General features: G+C 44.5%; 1 protein-coding gene across 2 annotated transcripts in view; it reads right to left on the reverse strand.

Annotated features, from left to right (window-relative positions):
• The window catches only part of LOC146772947 (SLAM family member 7-like), an 86,923-nt gene extending 70,687 nt beyond the window's left edge, over window positions 1-16,236 (reverse strand). The window contains exon 1 of one of the 2 annotated variants that reach the window (XM_085638255.1): window positions 16,065-16,236. In XM_085638255.1, coding sequence (XP_085494381.1) covers window positions 16,065-16,179 — 115 coding nt within the window. In that variant the 5' untranslated portion in view covers window positions 16,180-16,236. Of the gene's footprint in view, window positions 1-5,871; window positions 6,205-16,064 lie in introns of those variants that run through there. The other variant, XM_085638254.1, reaches the window with a different exon arrangement.
• Window positions 16,237-16,493: the final 257 nt, after the last annotated feature.

Below are 16,493 nucleotides of genomic sequence, written 5' to 3' on the forward strand. Positions count from 1 at the left end.
ACAGTGGAACCGGAGCCAACCGGCTCAGTGTATCTCGTCTGCTTTGCTCTTTACCAACGTGACGGTAAGTGTGTACAAACGGGGGTACCGTTAGTAATGAAAGTAATGGTATTGGAGAAATTTTGAAAAAGGAAATTGCGGAAGCGGTGATGCCAGCCATAGTCTTTCTAGCGGGCAAGTGCCGCTAATAGGAAAGTAAAACCCAAGTTGGTTGTGTGTCTCCGTAGTTAGCCCCTAAGTAAAAGCAATGGTGCCTAATTAAAGAAAAGGGGCATATTACGCACACTAAGAGAGAGAGAGAGCCCGCCCAAGTGGGCATAGACGCACTATATGTGATCTCTAATGGCTGGTCAACAACAAACAGTATGTATAACAAGGAAAGTCAAAAAGTCAAAAAATCACTAGCACCATACTCTCCTAATGTGAAAGGAGGGAGGGAATAACTGAGATTGCGGATATACGTAAATAGATACCCAAGAGGCGCAGAGAGTTTATGTGTTTAGCGGTATTTGTTATAGATAAATGGGTGGTAAAGTCACAGAAATGGCAGGGTTTGGTACAAACATGTTACGAGGAGACGGGTATAGGAAGATATATATTTGCGCGCTTGCCCACCACTTCATGTCCATTGAAATAAGGCAAGTGTAGACCCGTATTCTTCGATAGTGATTTTATTCAGCAATCATATATATATATATATATATACGTTATAGTTACGCTCACATGTCACTTGTACAAAACCAGTGAAATCCAGCAGTTATAGTTATCTGAGCTAACTATAATTACGTCCCTGCAATGTGCTGCTTATGACCTCACATATTTAATCACTCATGACATGGCCAGTGACATCACTGATTACATCATCTACAGAAGCACTCACTCAGCCACTCATACCCCATTCAACCACTCATACCCCCACTCACTCACCCACATATCCCCTCACATACCATACAAGAACTCACACAACCACTCACTCATCCATAGCAGGAGGTGGCCCTGGGGGTTGGCAGTCCCCGGGGGCCGCTAAGCCCCCATCCTTCTGTTTTCACCGGCCAGCCCTGGGAAGATGGTGGTCCCTGGGCCGTATATGGCCCCCCTCCCACATACATTATAATAACTGGCCCTGGGAAGGTGGTGGTCCACAGGGTGCAGGGAGTCCATGCGGCCCCCTCTCTAATTAGTGAAGCAAAGTCCTGTGGAGGTGGTGGTCCTCGGGGCTCTAAAGAGCCGATGGAGTGGCGTCTGCTAGGATTACCTCCAATATTTTAGCAAAAGCCCTGGGAAGGTGGCGGTCCCAGAGGCTTAAAAGAACACATGGAGGGGGTTCCTATGCACCCACCTCCTTTTTTATAAATACAGCCCCAGTGAGGTGGTGGCCCCCGGGCTCCAAGAGCCTTGGGAGGGGGGGGCCGTACACCCCCTCCATTTTTAAACAATGCCCCTGGGACCTGACCCCCTGGGGGCTCGTTGAAAAACAAGCACGGGGGACTGTGCTTGTTTTTTTTTTATTTTATTTTCACCGGTCCACTACAATTTTGGCTGAAATTTAAAAAAATGTTTTTGCCCTGGCTATGTCACCTCCCCTTCCAGCTCAGTTGCCAGAGCGGGGTACCGGCGGACAGAGCGGTGCCTCAAGTCCTGAGCGGATGCCAGGCGAGGCGAGGTGCGTACCCAAATCTCTCCGGGTCTCTTTTCCCTGTAAAAGTTCAACGGGAACGTACATGAACAATCAGGTTGTATTGGGTACCAACCTAAAAACCTTTTTCATTTATAAGTTACTTTTTTCACACGTTTTGCAGTAGCGTCAACATGGTCCTGACGAGAGCTTGGACTCCCATGTCCAGTAGCCTAAACATGTAGACCGACATCTTGACAGTTATTTGTGAAGCTGTCTATGTACTGTTTTTAAAGTGGCATCAAGACAGCACCAGAATAAAATTTATCGTGTCTTGTTAGCCATTTTTAATAGCACTTTTTCTTTTACACTTTTTGCACTGCAGACCATCACCCCATCTTTGGCATCCACGCCTGGGACTACCGTGTAACCACCACAATCATCCAAGTGGTTGGTTTCTAAGGTATTGTCCATAGTTCCCAGATGATGATAAGCCACCTTTGGTGGGTGATGGGAACTTAACTTTTTGGAAAGCCCTAGATGGTTCTTGTTTTCTTTGTCTCTTTCTATCATATCAGTGTTACTTGTCACATAGAACTTTAGACCCACAGTATTCTTTGTATTATGTCTGTTGATTGGGGGATTTATACTGTAGTTGGTCTCTAAACATATCCCTCGGACCCCCCCTTCATGTGAAAGGTCCTTTTGTATTTAGTCAGAGTATTCCTACCATGCCCCCTTTTCTTTATTTTAACCTTTTTTCAGGGATGGCTGCCAACAATACCTGGTTGAAGTGTTGGCAGCCAATCAGAACAGGCGGGTTCTACAAATTTAGATTACTATAATATCTCTAAAACTACAGAACATATTTACACCAAATAACAAAAAGCACTCTTTTGGAACAGGAGCTAGCTTTCTTCCTAATTTGGTGTAGTTCTGTCCAGCAGTTCGGGCTTTTGGAAATTAACCACCGAATCACACTATTTTTGACCCTCCCTTTTTTTCTCAACCCCCTGCTAGATAGATCATTCTGAAACTTTCCATGCACAACTAGAATCACCAGCGCACATATTTTGAAAACTTTTGCGAAGATTTGTGAAGAGGCGCCGAAGATATAGGCAAGTCAAAAAATGCTTTTCCTATGAAAACATGCGCCTAACTATAACTACCTACTGGCTACCGCAAAGCAAAGCAATATGTCGAATTTTTTTTTCTATCGGCAGGATGCGCGCATCCAGCGCGCATCCTCCCGTTTAAAAAAAAATACAATTATTTTTTGGGCCTTGGGGGTCCTTGTGGGACCCCCTGAGCAGGCCTAGGAGGTCAGGGTGTTTCTACCCTGCCCCCTTTTCGCGTTTTGCAATGTTTTTTGGGGTTTCTTGTGCCTCGGTTCTACCGAGGCACAAGATGGCTGCCAACACTTCCTGATTCAGAGTGTTGGCAGCCAATTAAAATTCAGCTTGTGATCGGGAGGGTGCGCGGATCCTCCGAGGCCATAGATATATATGTACTTTTAACTGTCATTTTCTCAGAAACTACTGAACGGATTTACACCATTTAAGCAAAAGGCATGAGTCTGAACTGAGGACTGCCTCTTTGCCAAATTTGGTGTAATTCCGTTCAGCAGTTCGGGCTGTAGCTGCGGCTAAGGGTCCTATGGGAAAATCATGGGGAAAATGCGTTTTGGGACCCCCTTTTTTCTCATCTCCCGCTTGATGAATCACTGTGAAACTTTCAGGATAGGAGCAGACTGGAGCTGGCCAAAAGTTTGGAAAATTTTGCAAAGATTCGTCAATCGGCGCCAAAGTTATTCCAAATAGAATGTTGCGGATTTCCTATGGAAAATAGGTCCTAACTATATCTACCTACTGGCGACTGCCAGTAGGTTATATATATATATATATATATATATATATATATATATATATATATATATATATATATATATATACCTTACATGGTATGACAATGCGTTGTAAAGATCAACACATTATAATGCCCGTGGGGTAAAGGCATGCTGGGTAAAGGCCTGCCTGCATTGTAGCATCTCCTAATCATTTGCGAGTCTCTGACTTATACAGGGGGTTGTGCTACTGCTCAGGAATGTGTTACATAGTCAGAACTCTTTGTGGGATCTCTGAATTCAACAGCTTAGATGCTGTAGCTCATTAATTCAGTGCATTGGCAGAGATGCCTGTGGGTCTCCTAACTCTACCTGATGTGTAACACATGTGGCATTACTGCCCAGAGCTGAAGACTTTGGAAGTAGGGACCCAGATTAGAGTGTCAGAGTTGCCTCAACAGCAAGTGATTCTGGACAAATCACTTAATCTCCTTGTGCCTAAAGAAAATGAATGTGACCTTGTGTAATAGTATTGGTGATCATATAAAGCGCTCCAATAGCTTCAGGTCGTGTTCACGCTATATTAATTTGCAAACAATTTAAATTAAGAAAAACAGCTAGGGGCATTGGCAGAGCTGCTTGTGGATATCTGTCTTTGAAAAGATGTGTTAAAGCTCACGAATTGAAAGCAAAATTGTGTGTGGCTTTCTGCTGTGGAAGTGCAGATGTGCAACTGCTGTGGCACGTGATACATTGGCAGAGCATGCGGTTGGTGTATGTCCTAGATAGGAGAATGTGCTATATCTGAGGAACTAAGTACATTGGCAGGGCTGTTTGGGAATCTCTGTACTGGAATGGCACGCATGCTGCTGGTCAGGAATAAAGAGAATTTGAGGAGCAGTTTGTGGCTCTCCACTAGAGCTAGAGGGGTACCACAGCTTAGAACTGAAGAGTCACCATGTGCAGATGTGGCCCCGCCTCAGTCCGTGCTGGCCTGGGAGCTGAAGGCCTAGGGCTCAATTTGGAAACACAACCTTGTAAAAGAAGTGTAAGGAGTAGCCATTGTGTTGCCACTATTCAATTGTAATACATAATTACAGGTGAGTAATGACAAACATTTCTTACTAGAGGTTAGATGCGATATTATGACCAGACTCTAATGAAAGAAACTCATTTACGCAATTTTGTAGGATTCATTTATTAAAATTCTATACTTTTTCACAAAATATACAGTGTAGTAAATGACGTTTAATGTATATATCCAGGATGAACGACTTTAGCACCTAACCAAATATTCTGCAAATATTTCACAATTTTTCAGAAATTCCCTTACATTGAACACTTAATTATATGATATGGCACGATGGCTCAGATATTTCATTTGCAGGCAACAAAGCATGGTACTTGGCTGACTGTGGGTTCTAAGCTCTGCATATATAGGCTTAGATTAACTATGCCTTTGGTCAGGCATTTTCAGGCATTTACAAGTGCATCCTTGCAGTGCAAAGCAGTGCAACGCAATGCAAAGTGGTGCAAAAGGCAGCACCGACCTAATTTTGCAAACAACATATTATTTGCACCAAAAATTCAAAGCCACTAAACCGCATATTATTTGGCATGACGCTGCACCAAATCCCTGATAATATATGGTAATGGAGAATAATGGGGCAAACACATCAAAAGCACCACTAGGAACCCTTGCAAAGACAGATCAACTCAAATAGAGTGACTCAACTTTGCCTGAAACTCTAGTAACAAATGAAACCAAGCTGAAACAGTGGGCCAGTGGAATATTGTTTGTGAGACTTTTCCATGGGTAAAGTGAAACTTCTTTGAATTACACATTTTATGTCATTTACTCTTGCATGCACAAAATGCACGCGAACACTGCAAGCAGACAACTTTCCCATAGAGCAACGCTATGGTTGATATTATTGTTAATCTCAGGCATCTAATGTTATGGTTTAGGGTAACCACCTCACTCCTGGTCATTACGGTCTTTATCTCCATTCCTCAACTTTCACCTGCAAATCATTGATTTCTGGTGGGTTAGTCGAATTAGTGCAATGGAAGCGAAACAAAACTACAACACCCAGAATGCATCAGGCTACCACGTAAAACTCCAGGACTGTAAACAATGTCTACAGTGACCTGGAGGGAGGTGGTCAGTCTGCTGTAAATTAACCAGAAAATCACCAACAACCATTCAATCTGGTAAAGAAACACAACTGGCAACACATTCCATACATGACTTTTGCTAGATTAGAGTTTGGGTGAAATGAGGGGGACCCCTGCTTGAGTTGCTATGCCATTGCCGGGGTGAAGATGCAGCAGGCGGCTGAGCTCAAGGACTATAAGCAAATACTCTCCACTTTTGAGTTTCCCTCAAAAACAAGAAAGGTTACTCACTTACCCCAAACTGTGATAAGATGGATGAAACAGCACAGCATGTTCCTCTCAATGGAGTGGCGCGTGCACTGACCTCTCCCCATGATCCTCGGATGACCAGCAGGAGCGGAGAGGATGAGGAACTGTGTGCCTTTTAGAAATCCGAGCTCCAGGAGGAAACGCAGGAAATTGAGGAAGTGTCTCTGCCTCAGCATTACGCGTGAGCTCATTTAAATATAAAGGTTCCACAGAGCAGAGGCGTTCAATCAGGTGGAAGGCTTCACTCCGAGCAAAGACAAGTAGCTCTGTCTTCAGCGAGCTTAGTGTGGAGTTCACCTGTGCCTTCATCTCTTGATACCTTACCGTGCACCAGCTGTACATCTCCAGAGCAGCCCAATGGTGTGCGCTCAGCTCTTCCGCTAAACAATTGGCTGATAAAATAGAATTTTGATAAAACAGAATTTTGATAAATCAGAACTTGAAGGTCTCATTCAAGTTGCGATCAACTACCCCTCTGCGCAGGTACCACAACTGAGCACAGACCAAGGGAGGGCTGCTGATGGATCAAAGAATGAAGTCTATCGACCAAACTCACTACAGCTTGGAGCAGCAGCGCGCGCAACGCAAAGCATTCCAAAGTGTCACCAAGGGGCGTATTAACAAGCCAGGCGATAAAATTATCGCCGCTTTAGCGGCAGAAAACTGCCGCTAAAACGGCGATAATGGGCTTGATAATATGCTCTATGGAATTCCAATTGAAGCCCATGTTAGACGTCCTTCACATTTAACATGGGCTTCAATTGGAATTCCATAGAGCATATTATCAAGCCCATTATCGCCGTTTTAGCGGCAGTTTTCTGCCGCTAAAGCGGCGATAATTTTATCGCCTGGCTTGATAATATGCCCCTATGTGTGGCAAACAGCAGCGACGGGACAGCTTTCACACGTCACGTGAATGCTATTTTGCGCTGAAAGTTGACCCTTACACTGTGCCCAGACTCCTATGCGCCATTCCCATGTTAACGCATGCAAGGGGGCGTGTCTGGGAAGCAAAATTTAGGTTTAGGCACAAAGTCAGAATTGTTAATTTAGAGTGCTCTGGCTTTGCCCCAAGCATAGCGCCAAGTCGCCAAAAAAAAGTAGGCACAAGCAATGGGTCAAGCACTATACTGCCTTTCATGCCTACCTGTAAAATAATTGCTTTACCATAAAGTGCACACTTCTTACTACCATGACCTCAGTGGTGTTGTCTACACCCAGCACTTTGTACTGCAGGATGTACTTCCAGTTCAAATCCTATGCTAGACACAGCTGGCTCACATTTGCAAAACGCCATGAGGCTTAGGCCCAGATTTACAAAAGTGTCGCGCAATGCAGCGCAGTATCCAAAATTGCTTCGCTGCATTGCGTGACATGGAGAAAGAAGGAGAATGCCATATCGACATAGGTGTGACACTCTCTTCTACTCTCCCTAGCGCATTATTTTGCTGCCGAGCACCACGATCCCATCTTTATGCCATAGTGCCAGGGTGGGTGCATGAGCCTAGGGTAGGTTTTGTACTGGAAGAGTTCCCTTCCAGTACAAAATTCAATGCCTAGACCAATTTTTAAAACGTTTCCTACTTTGTATGTGTGTTGTACAGTGTCACACATATGCAAAGGCGGGAAAAAAAGGAGAAATGAAAACTTTTCCCTTTAACTCCTTTTTTTCAAGTGACATTAAATTTAAATGAAAAATCCTGTCTACTATTGTTAGCAGTTACAGTTTTGCATCAAAAAGCATTGGTGGTTGATTGGGAACACTCATGTGACGCCCCTTGACGATAAGTGACACAAGCCGGTGCTTTGCACTGCACTTGTTTTGTGCTGGAAAGTAAATAACAAAAAGCTAATTTTCTGCTGATTTGTGTCACTTTTGTGACAAAAACCCAGCGCAAAATATTTGTAAATCTAGCCCTCTGCGTCACACAGAACATCCAGACTTAGCGCGTGCACCACAGATGAGATCATTGTCAGGTGACTCTTACTAGATATGGCGTTCCTGCAGTTTGTGCAATACGACACTGCCATTCTTCGCAAAGCAGTCTGTTCCGTGGAGGACAATGAATATGGGCCATGCTCCATTAAAAAATCACCCATATGGAGAAGCTGCAGGTGCCCGATGCACCCTCATTTCAAACAGCTTTCCCTTCGTTCCCCTTGATAGCAGGAGAACTTAGAATAAGAAGCACAATTGGGATGAGATGCACAGAAAAGTAAAACATACAGCTGTAAGGCTGTGAGAATATATACATACATTGCTAGTTACAGCTTTATATTGCTGAAACGGCAAAATCACGTTGGGGTATGGGACTGTTGTCCCTGGGATTTGCCTTAGTGTCCGGACAGACCGTGGAAAGATACTTGAAACCAACAGAATGACCATCATTAATCCAATCACCAGCAATTTTGCTTTTGTGGATCTTGTTAGTCGCAAAATTAATTCAGGCGAAATCATCTGATTACTTTGTTTATTCATAGGGGCCATAACTTCAATGGTTACAAATGAAGTCAAAGATTTACCAACGCGCATTCCACTCTTTATTGGCCACGTTTGATCTTGGCGTAGTCACGGCTTGTTCTCAGACTTTATCATGACTTAGAGCCCTATGATGATGTCGTCTGACTGACACCATAGCAGGAATGAAACCGCCCGACCACTAGTAGGCGGTTCCACCTGCAGTGTGAAGATGCCACCGCCCTCTGGGCGGTCGGAAACATCCATTTTTCTGTTGCACCTTGTGCGGCGGCCGGAAAAGAGCATCACCATAAGCTGCAATAGAAAAAGGATGTTTTCAAACATCTCTGCACAATGTGGCAGGCAGCATTTGGTGCCTGCCACACGGTCCATGGATGTTTAGGGGGGCCTCATAGGTGCCCCCCGACCCCGGTGCAGAGGGCATGGGGAAGGGGCCATGCTAGGGGCCCCCAAAGTCACTTTCCGCCTGCCTTTTCGTGGCGGGTGGACCGCCATGAAAGGCAGCCGCGTTCGGTAGTAGAAGTAACTGCAGGGCGGAGACGTGGGGAGGGGGAGGGGCAGGGTGGGGGGTAGTATACTATGGATTACGGAGGTTTACAGGTAAGTTAACATATAAATTAATAAAACGAATTTCGTTGCGTGCACTGCATCGCCTTTGGGGATGCAGTGCACGCAACGAAATTCGTTTTATTAATTTATATGTTAACTTACCTGTAAACCTCCGTAATCCATAGTTTACTACCCCCCACCCTGCCCCTCCCCATGTCACCGCCCTGCAGTTACTCCTACTACCGACCGCGGCTGATGAAAGGGCAGGCAGAGAACAACAGCGTAATCCCGACTGCGGAGCCATGGCTGTCTCCTCTCTCATTTTGGGATTACAATCCCCCTCGCCGCCCCGATGGGCTCTGTGAGCCCGTCGGAAGCTGAGTGGAATTCCCCGTGGGTTTCCCTCTGACCACCAGTATCATAATATGGCAGTCAGATGGAAACCTATGATGTCGGGCGTAAAGCGTCCGATGAGCTTAGTACTAACGAATGTTTACTGGTAAGAGAAATTATGCTCGTAATAGACAGATATGATGGGGCCAGTAGTTGGAAGAGCTGTCCAAAGTCTGTAATCCATTTTTATTAATTGATTTCATAAACATATTTTAAAATATTGTTACTCGACGAAGGAGGGTGCTTTAGACTTGCTGGGTAATACTTAGGCCATTGAGTGTGTTGTGGCAATATTTAACACACATGGTAATTAACAATACGCTTGGATGGGTATTTATTAGTTACAATAAATGTTAATTAGTAGGTTCCGTGATAAAACAGGGTATACGTGAGGCCACATTGGATCGCATATTTTGCATTTTCTCACCCCATAATTTTTTCAAGCCAATTGCATAATTAGGTTCTCCCCTCCCGCATAATACCTGTGGCCCTAGCTATAAGATGAGAATTATGGTGTTGCCACAGCAAAATCTTCATGTCACAGCATTTTCCCAGTCTTACTTCCCCAGTAAATATTGGTGCTGATATTTATTCAGGGAAAATCTGGACTAGCAGACTCAGCACCCACCAAAGTCCTAATTCCAGCGCCCATACAAACAGGGATGTGCACGGGTGCCCCTGCCTTAATCAAAGCCTCAGTACTATGGATGGCAAATTGAATGGTGCGTGGAACTCATGGAGTTTCACTTCTTGGAATTCCATGGAGTTTCAGAAAAATTCAGTTAAATTCCACTGGATTCTGGTAGTGGGTAGAAAATATGCAGTTCCTGCTGCAATTTAGTGCCAGTAACACAAGCAGCACTGAAACATCAGTGCAAATGGAACCATGCATTGCGCAAGCTGCCTCCTGACAAGAGCCTGGGCACATTTTTTTAGTTAACCACTGTGCGTCTCTGAGGTGATATTTCTTGCAAACTGGCAACAAGATGAAAGAACCTGTACGTAGCAGTGTGAAAACAGGGGCAGAAGGCATGCAACTGCAGCAACTGGGGTGTAGGGGCACTCCCCCCCTTTCACTGAACCCCTTTTCAGTCTGAGGCCTATGAATATCAATGGGATATTGGCATCTCAGGGGGCCCTAATCATATTCTACTGAGGGACTCCATCATTTTGCATTACACCACTGTGTGCGGAGCTGCATAGTCTTCTGGTTCGCAGCTTAGTAAGAATTTTTTTTAATGTTTTTTGAAAACTGATATAAGAAATTGGGTTATTGGTTGAGGAACCAACATCCTTGTCAGTGTGAACCACAAAAAGTGCTTGATTTGACCTTTGCTTAACCCTGTGGTAGCTTGGCACCAAAGCAACCAGCCTTAACTTATAGGCAATGTGTAAAGTATGTATGCTTCACAAATAACAATAAAGTGGAAACACAACATGAGGAACATCCCAATCCAACAAAAAAGAGTACATTTTAATGAATAAAATTGTACAGGAATGACACAAATCCAAAAAGTAGAACCAGAGATACTTAATTTTAATTTTTTAATGAAAATAGCACAAATAAGGAGAAAACACTACTCATGGTAATCTTTTCGCACTGGAATACGAGAAAGTCATAAATTCAGGCAGATCGCAATGGAGCATGGGTCAGATACAGGGCTCTGTTCAGTCCTGCTGAAGAGTTACCTTCTCAAGTCTAGCATGAAGAGTTTTGTAGAGGAGGCTGTGAAGAGGAGGCTTTTGGCGTGAATAGCAGGTTGAGCATTTGGTTGTTGTAGCAGGAAGCGCAGGTCATTACTGGAGCTTCGCATTGGTGGTCGCTGAGAGCTATTGTTGCCATAGTGCAAAGTGTAGGTCTCGCATTACCAGTTGCCGCAGATGGCCACTGTTGGTGCAAAAAGCCGGTCTCACCAGAGCTTTGCCTCAGCGGTTGTTGTGGGCAGGCAGAGTTTCAGCAAGAATGAGCACATTTGCGGCTGCGAGGAGCCCAAGCGTCAACTTTCATCTTTTCTTTTGGAGAAGCTCCCACTGATGCCAGCCAAGAGTCCAGGGCCTGGGGGCACCTCTTGAGGATCAAGACTCACATGAACAGAGGCCAGAAGCAGAGATCAGGCAGATAAATGCAGGTCCAGTTGAGCTAGTCTGCTGGGCAGTTGCAGTAAGGCCTCTGGAAGCTTGTTTTGTCCCTGTAGTTCACACACATGGTAAGCCAGCTGACCTTTGGAGTCACTCTGGGTAGACTGAGATCAAGACAAACAGGTCCAAACTTCCTTCTTCAGACAGCAAATCGGTCTTCAAGCAGAAGGGCAGTCTTTCTGGTAGCAAGGTACAGGTATAAGTACAGGTACAGGAGTGTTCTGGTGAGTGGGTCTGAGGACCCTCTTTTTATACTATGTGCCAACCAGTGTGTGTGGGGGGTTCCCCGTACTACACTCAAAAATTGTTCTGGTTAGTTCTTCCCCTTCCCCTCCTCCAGGTGTCAAACTGTTTGAGGTGAAAAAAGGAAGGGCAGGCCTAGTGTCAGATTCCTTTTTGGGTGCTGTAGACAGCCTCCATTGAAGTGTAAGTGGGGGCTGGGTACAACCACTCCCTAGCCATGCCGTCAGCATTGTCCATTCTGTCCACACCTAAGCCCCTTTTGTCTCACTGTCTGGAAGCAGTACACAACCCCAACAGCAGAGCCATTCACAGCATGTGACCCAGGGCACTAGCAGAGGAGGCACAGTTGGTTGGGACAAGAAAATGACAACTTTCTAAAAGTGTCATTTCAGAAATGAAACTTAAAATCCAACTTCACTATTAAAGGCGATTTTAAATTACAATTTGTTTGAGTATAAACAGCGCTTCTCTATCTACTCCTAATCTGAAATTAGCACTTATTAAATGTAATAAGGTACCCAGTGTTAGTCAATGGGAGAGACAGGCCTTACAACAGTGAAAAATGACTTTAGGAGCTTCCGCTGCCAGGACATATAAAACTTAGGTACACTTGCCCTACTTTTTAAATACAATGACCCTGCCTTATGAGTCTTTAGAGCCCACATTAAGGGTGACTTATAAGTATTAGCTGCACACACAAGCTGCAGTTGCAGGCCTGAGAATTGTTTTACAGTGTTTTTTAACCCAGTGGCAGAAAGAGTGTTGCTGCACACTAGTAACATTTACATTACAGGCCTTGGATACAGATAGTACCCTTTACTAGGGACTTACAATTAAACTAAATATGCCAATTGGGCGAATACCAATTTCATCATGTCTAAGGAGAGAGTGCAAGCACTTTAGCACTGGTTGGCAGGGGTAAAGTGCACAGATTCCTGATGCCCACAAAAAGGAGTGCAGCATAAATCAGAAAGTGAAGGCAACACATTTGGGGCAATGCCTTACCAAGGATGTCAGATCTAACAAATGTGATTTAAAAAACTTGAAAACTCTCAAACAAAATAAGGCAGCACTTGCAATGGCCCTTTGCAGCAGAAGGAATCCTTGCTAATGCTTTGAGGTGCCATTCTTGGGCTTGGCCTTGCCGAATCCCCTGCTCCACTTCACCCCTCCCGTGCATGTCAAATCCTACCTCTCACATGCTCTCTCACACCATTGTGCCATTGCTCCCCATCCTTGGCTCTTGAAGCACTCTTACCTTACTCGATGGCCACAAGACCACTTAAAGTTATCCTGAAGAAGGACATTATCATTTAGAGGTGGCATTGGAGCCTTTGCTCTGCCTTGGGAAACCAGATGAAGTTGGAAAACCTCCCCCATTTTGATCAAGAAGAGGATTCCTATCTTCCTGCGACCATGCAGAAGTAATAAAAATGTGTTCAATCCTACTTATCTGACTAGAGGTCCAGAGTAGTCAAACAGAATTGGTACAAAGAGAAGAGCCAAAGAAGTGTGGAACTTAGAGGACATAAGAAAAGAGAAGAATGGTGAAGGAACTTCTAAATGTGTGCCACATGCTGTATGTCTGCTGTGTAAAGTACTGTGTCTTTTCCCAACAGACAACCTTCATTTTCTCATTTCAACACAATTATGAATTTCTGACTACCGTTTTGGGGGATAGATATGATGCAGTTGATGGCATTTTAGAGGAAAGACTGGATCCAATCTTAGGCTGTGTCTTATACGCTGGTCTGCTCTCTGTCATATAAGCAATACTTATTGGTCTACGTATCATAGACCGCAAAGAAGATGAAGATGATAGTGCTGCACTGTGATCTTGCACAAGGATGATAGAAGAATTCTCCATGAGTGGAGGTTCATTTTGGAACTCCCTGTTTTCCTGATGTTATTTGGTTATGTTCCTTTCCCAGAACTTTGCTCTGAAATGGAACATTTGAGAAAGGATTGTTGTCAGGTACCTTTTTGGGTCTATTCTGTGTTTCTATAAAAGAAGGATGGCAAGCATAAGCTTCACGCGTTCCGATACTAATCCAGGAGGAAGGGTCTTGTACACAAGGGTGCAGATTTAATAACTTTTAGCACAATGCAGGGCAACAACAGAAGTTGCTACACTGCATTGCGTTGTGCAAGGGAGAGAAAGCAGCGCAGATCCATATTAACTAAATTAGGACAGCTGGTGCTCTCTTCCCCTGCTTTCTGCACTAGCACCTTGGTGCAAAGGTGTGTGCATGCTCTCTAGCATAGATTTTGTACTAAAAGCATGCCCCCAAGAACACAGTGCAGTACTTGGACACATTTTGTAAAGATGTTGACACATTGCATAAGCGCTGTACAGTGCAGCGCACGCACAATGTGTGAAATGTTTAGAGAAATGAAAAAAATCTCCTTGTTGGGGCCTGCCTCAAGACCAGTTTTTGATGCACAGTCCAAAAATGTTAGTAGATAGCACTTTCCTTGCGCTCGAATGACCCTTGACGCAAAGCGGTGCAGTGCAGCGCAAAGAGCTATTTGCACTAGAGAAGGCACTTTTCCAGGACAAAAGAGTTTTCTCCCGAAAGTAAATACACTTTGAAAATTTTGTGCCACTTTCTGTCAGTTTGCCTGATGTTGTGGCAGCATAAAGCCTTGATAAACCTGCCCCAAGGTGTGGAATCTCTCGAGCAAGATTAATGATGTATTCTTTGCATGACGGTGAGGAATATTATGCCCAAAGACATGGCATTTGATCTGGTTTTCTAATTTCACAAACTTGATCAGTTCCATAAGTTTGATGGAGGATTCTGTGGATTGTAGCAGGGTGTGCATGAGTGGTAATATATAGCAAATATGTGATCATCTTGTGTTTCACAATAGTAATTTCAAACCTGGACCCCTGCAATACCACCTTTGCAGAAGTCCCCAGCAAGATGTTGCTGAAGATGTAAAGGGAATAAACCCGACTGCCAACCTGATCTTTGGTGTGAGCCACTCCGACCACATCACTGTGTGTAAATCATAGCCAGGACTGCCCTAGACCACCACAGAAAAGTCCCCCTCCACTTTTAGTCTACCAGGACTTGCAGTAATCCTTTAACAGCACCCTATGGTGAAGGAGTGTGGCTCAATGGTTAGAGCGGCAGACCCTGAAGCAGAGTTCTGTCCAGAGACCAGGGTTCGATTCCCGCCTCGGCGGGGCTCGGGCTCAATTTCCTCAGACCTGTCTATTCTCGCCTCGGTGCCTATTCTAATCACGGGCCCCACGCTGCAACTCTGGGCAATAGCTTGCTTAGCCTCCACACCAGCCCCAACAGTGCTAAGGATGCCTGGCTTCACCCTGGGGGTGCCCAGGAGTGGACACTTCACAGGGAAAGCCAGGAGGGGTTCCACAGCGGTATGAGTATCAGAGCAAGGAAACCGCAAAGGCGACACCGCAAGGTGGCCGTCTCGTGACAGTGCGCTCTATAAGTACCTTGATATTTACATTTTTATCAAACCCGTCCAGCAAAATGTGGAGACCCCCACACATTGGTCTGAGGTTTGAAACTCACCTCCTCTACACCCACGCTGAGAAGGAGCACACATGGAATTTGAAAGGTGGCAGAACTCACCAATTCCATAGAACATCAGTGTTTGCTGTTCTTTTACTAGCTTAAACCTGGACCACGTGCATTAGAGGGGTTTACATCAAAACCAGATGATGTTACATTTTTCAGGCACAGAGATATTAAGTAATTTGCCCAGATTAACAGGATTTTATACCAGAGCCAGAATTCGAAAATGGCTCTCCGTGCTCCAAAGGTAGTAGCACTAGCCACATCTCAACTGGAAAGTCTTTCTCAGTGTCTCCAGAGAGCAGCTTTCACCCACCTTCTTCCTGTTTGTTAGCTCTTTCTACTTCCCTGCCATTTGCAGCATTTTAGAGGGGGCCGTCATGTGGTATGGGCACTACTTAAAAACAGTAAATTAAAAGGGAAAATACAGAAAAATGTTTATCACTCACATTAAAAAGAAAATGAACACACTCCAGCAGACTCAGTAAAGGTGTAGCAACCACCCACTGCTGGAACTCCTGTTTTCAGTTCATGAAAGACAAAATCAACTAATTGTCATTCAGAAAACAGCAAAAAATACCTTCTTTCTACAAGTGTTCGACTCCTTCAACAACAGCTAGGAATTATATGCAAGACTAACAACAGGATGAAAAATCCAACATTGTGTTCACAGCCCCTAAAACACATTTCCACCATTCCTCTAACTGTGGCAGCTTCTGTGGTTACCAACATCCTCAAAAAATAAAGTTTACATTTTAAAGTGCACTGGGAAATTTTCTTTATTTAAAAATGTCTAAATATAAAAGTGTATAAATATCCTCCTACCATTTTGTCCCCGCTTGCCTGCTGTCAGCTGTCCCCGCTGCCTTTCCTTCGCCTTATCACATCCTTTCCGAGGCAGAGTCCCAGAGGAAAGCAGCCAAAACACTGCGAATTCCATGAGTTAAAACCTATGTGATAAACAATCAGCCCTTTATGAAAAGCAGCACTGTAGGATGGACCTCCTCTTTCATTAGCGAATCACACAATTCCTTCCTGTAACATAAATAACTGCATTGACCACACCTCTTGCTCGATGCCACAATGTTATACATGTCGGCTGCTCTGTCAGGAAAAGTACTTCAAAAGTTAGATGATTTTTTTTGATCACTGTGTTTTTAGGTCTCGCCGGGCGAAAGCAGTGCATGCGCTGCACTCGCCATGAAGAGGACCTTTTGCAACGATTCCCCCAAAGCCTTACATGCACGCGTAGGG

The sequence above is a fragment of the Triturus cristatus genome, chromosome 12, assembly GCF_964204655.1.
Source record: "Triturus cristatus chromosome 12, aTriCri1.1, whole genome shotgun sequence".
Taxonomy (NCBI): Eukaryota; Metazoa; Chordata; class Amphibia; order Caudata; family Salamandridae; genus Triturus; species Triturus cristatus.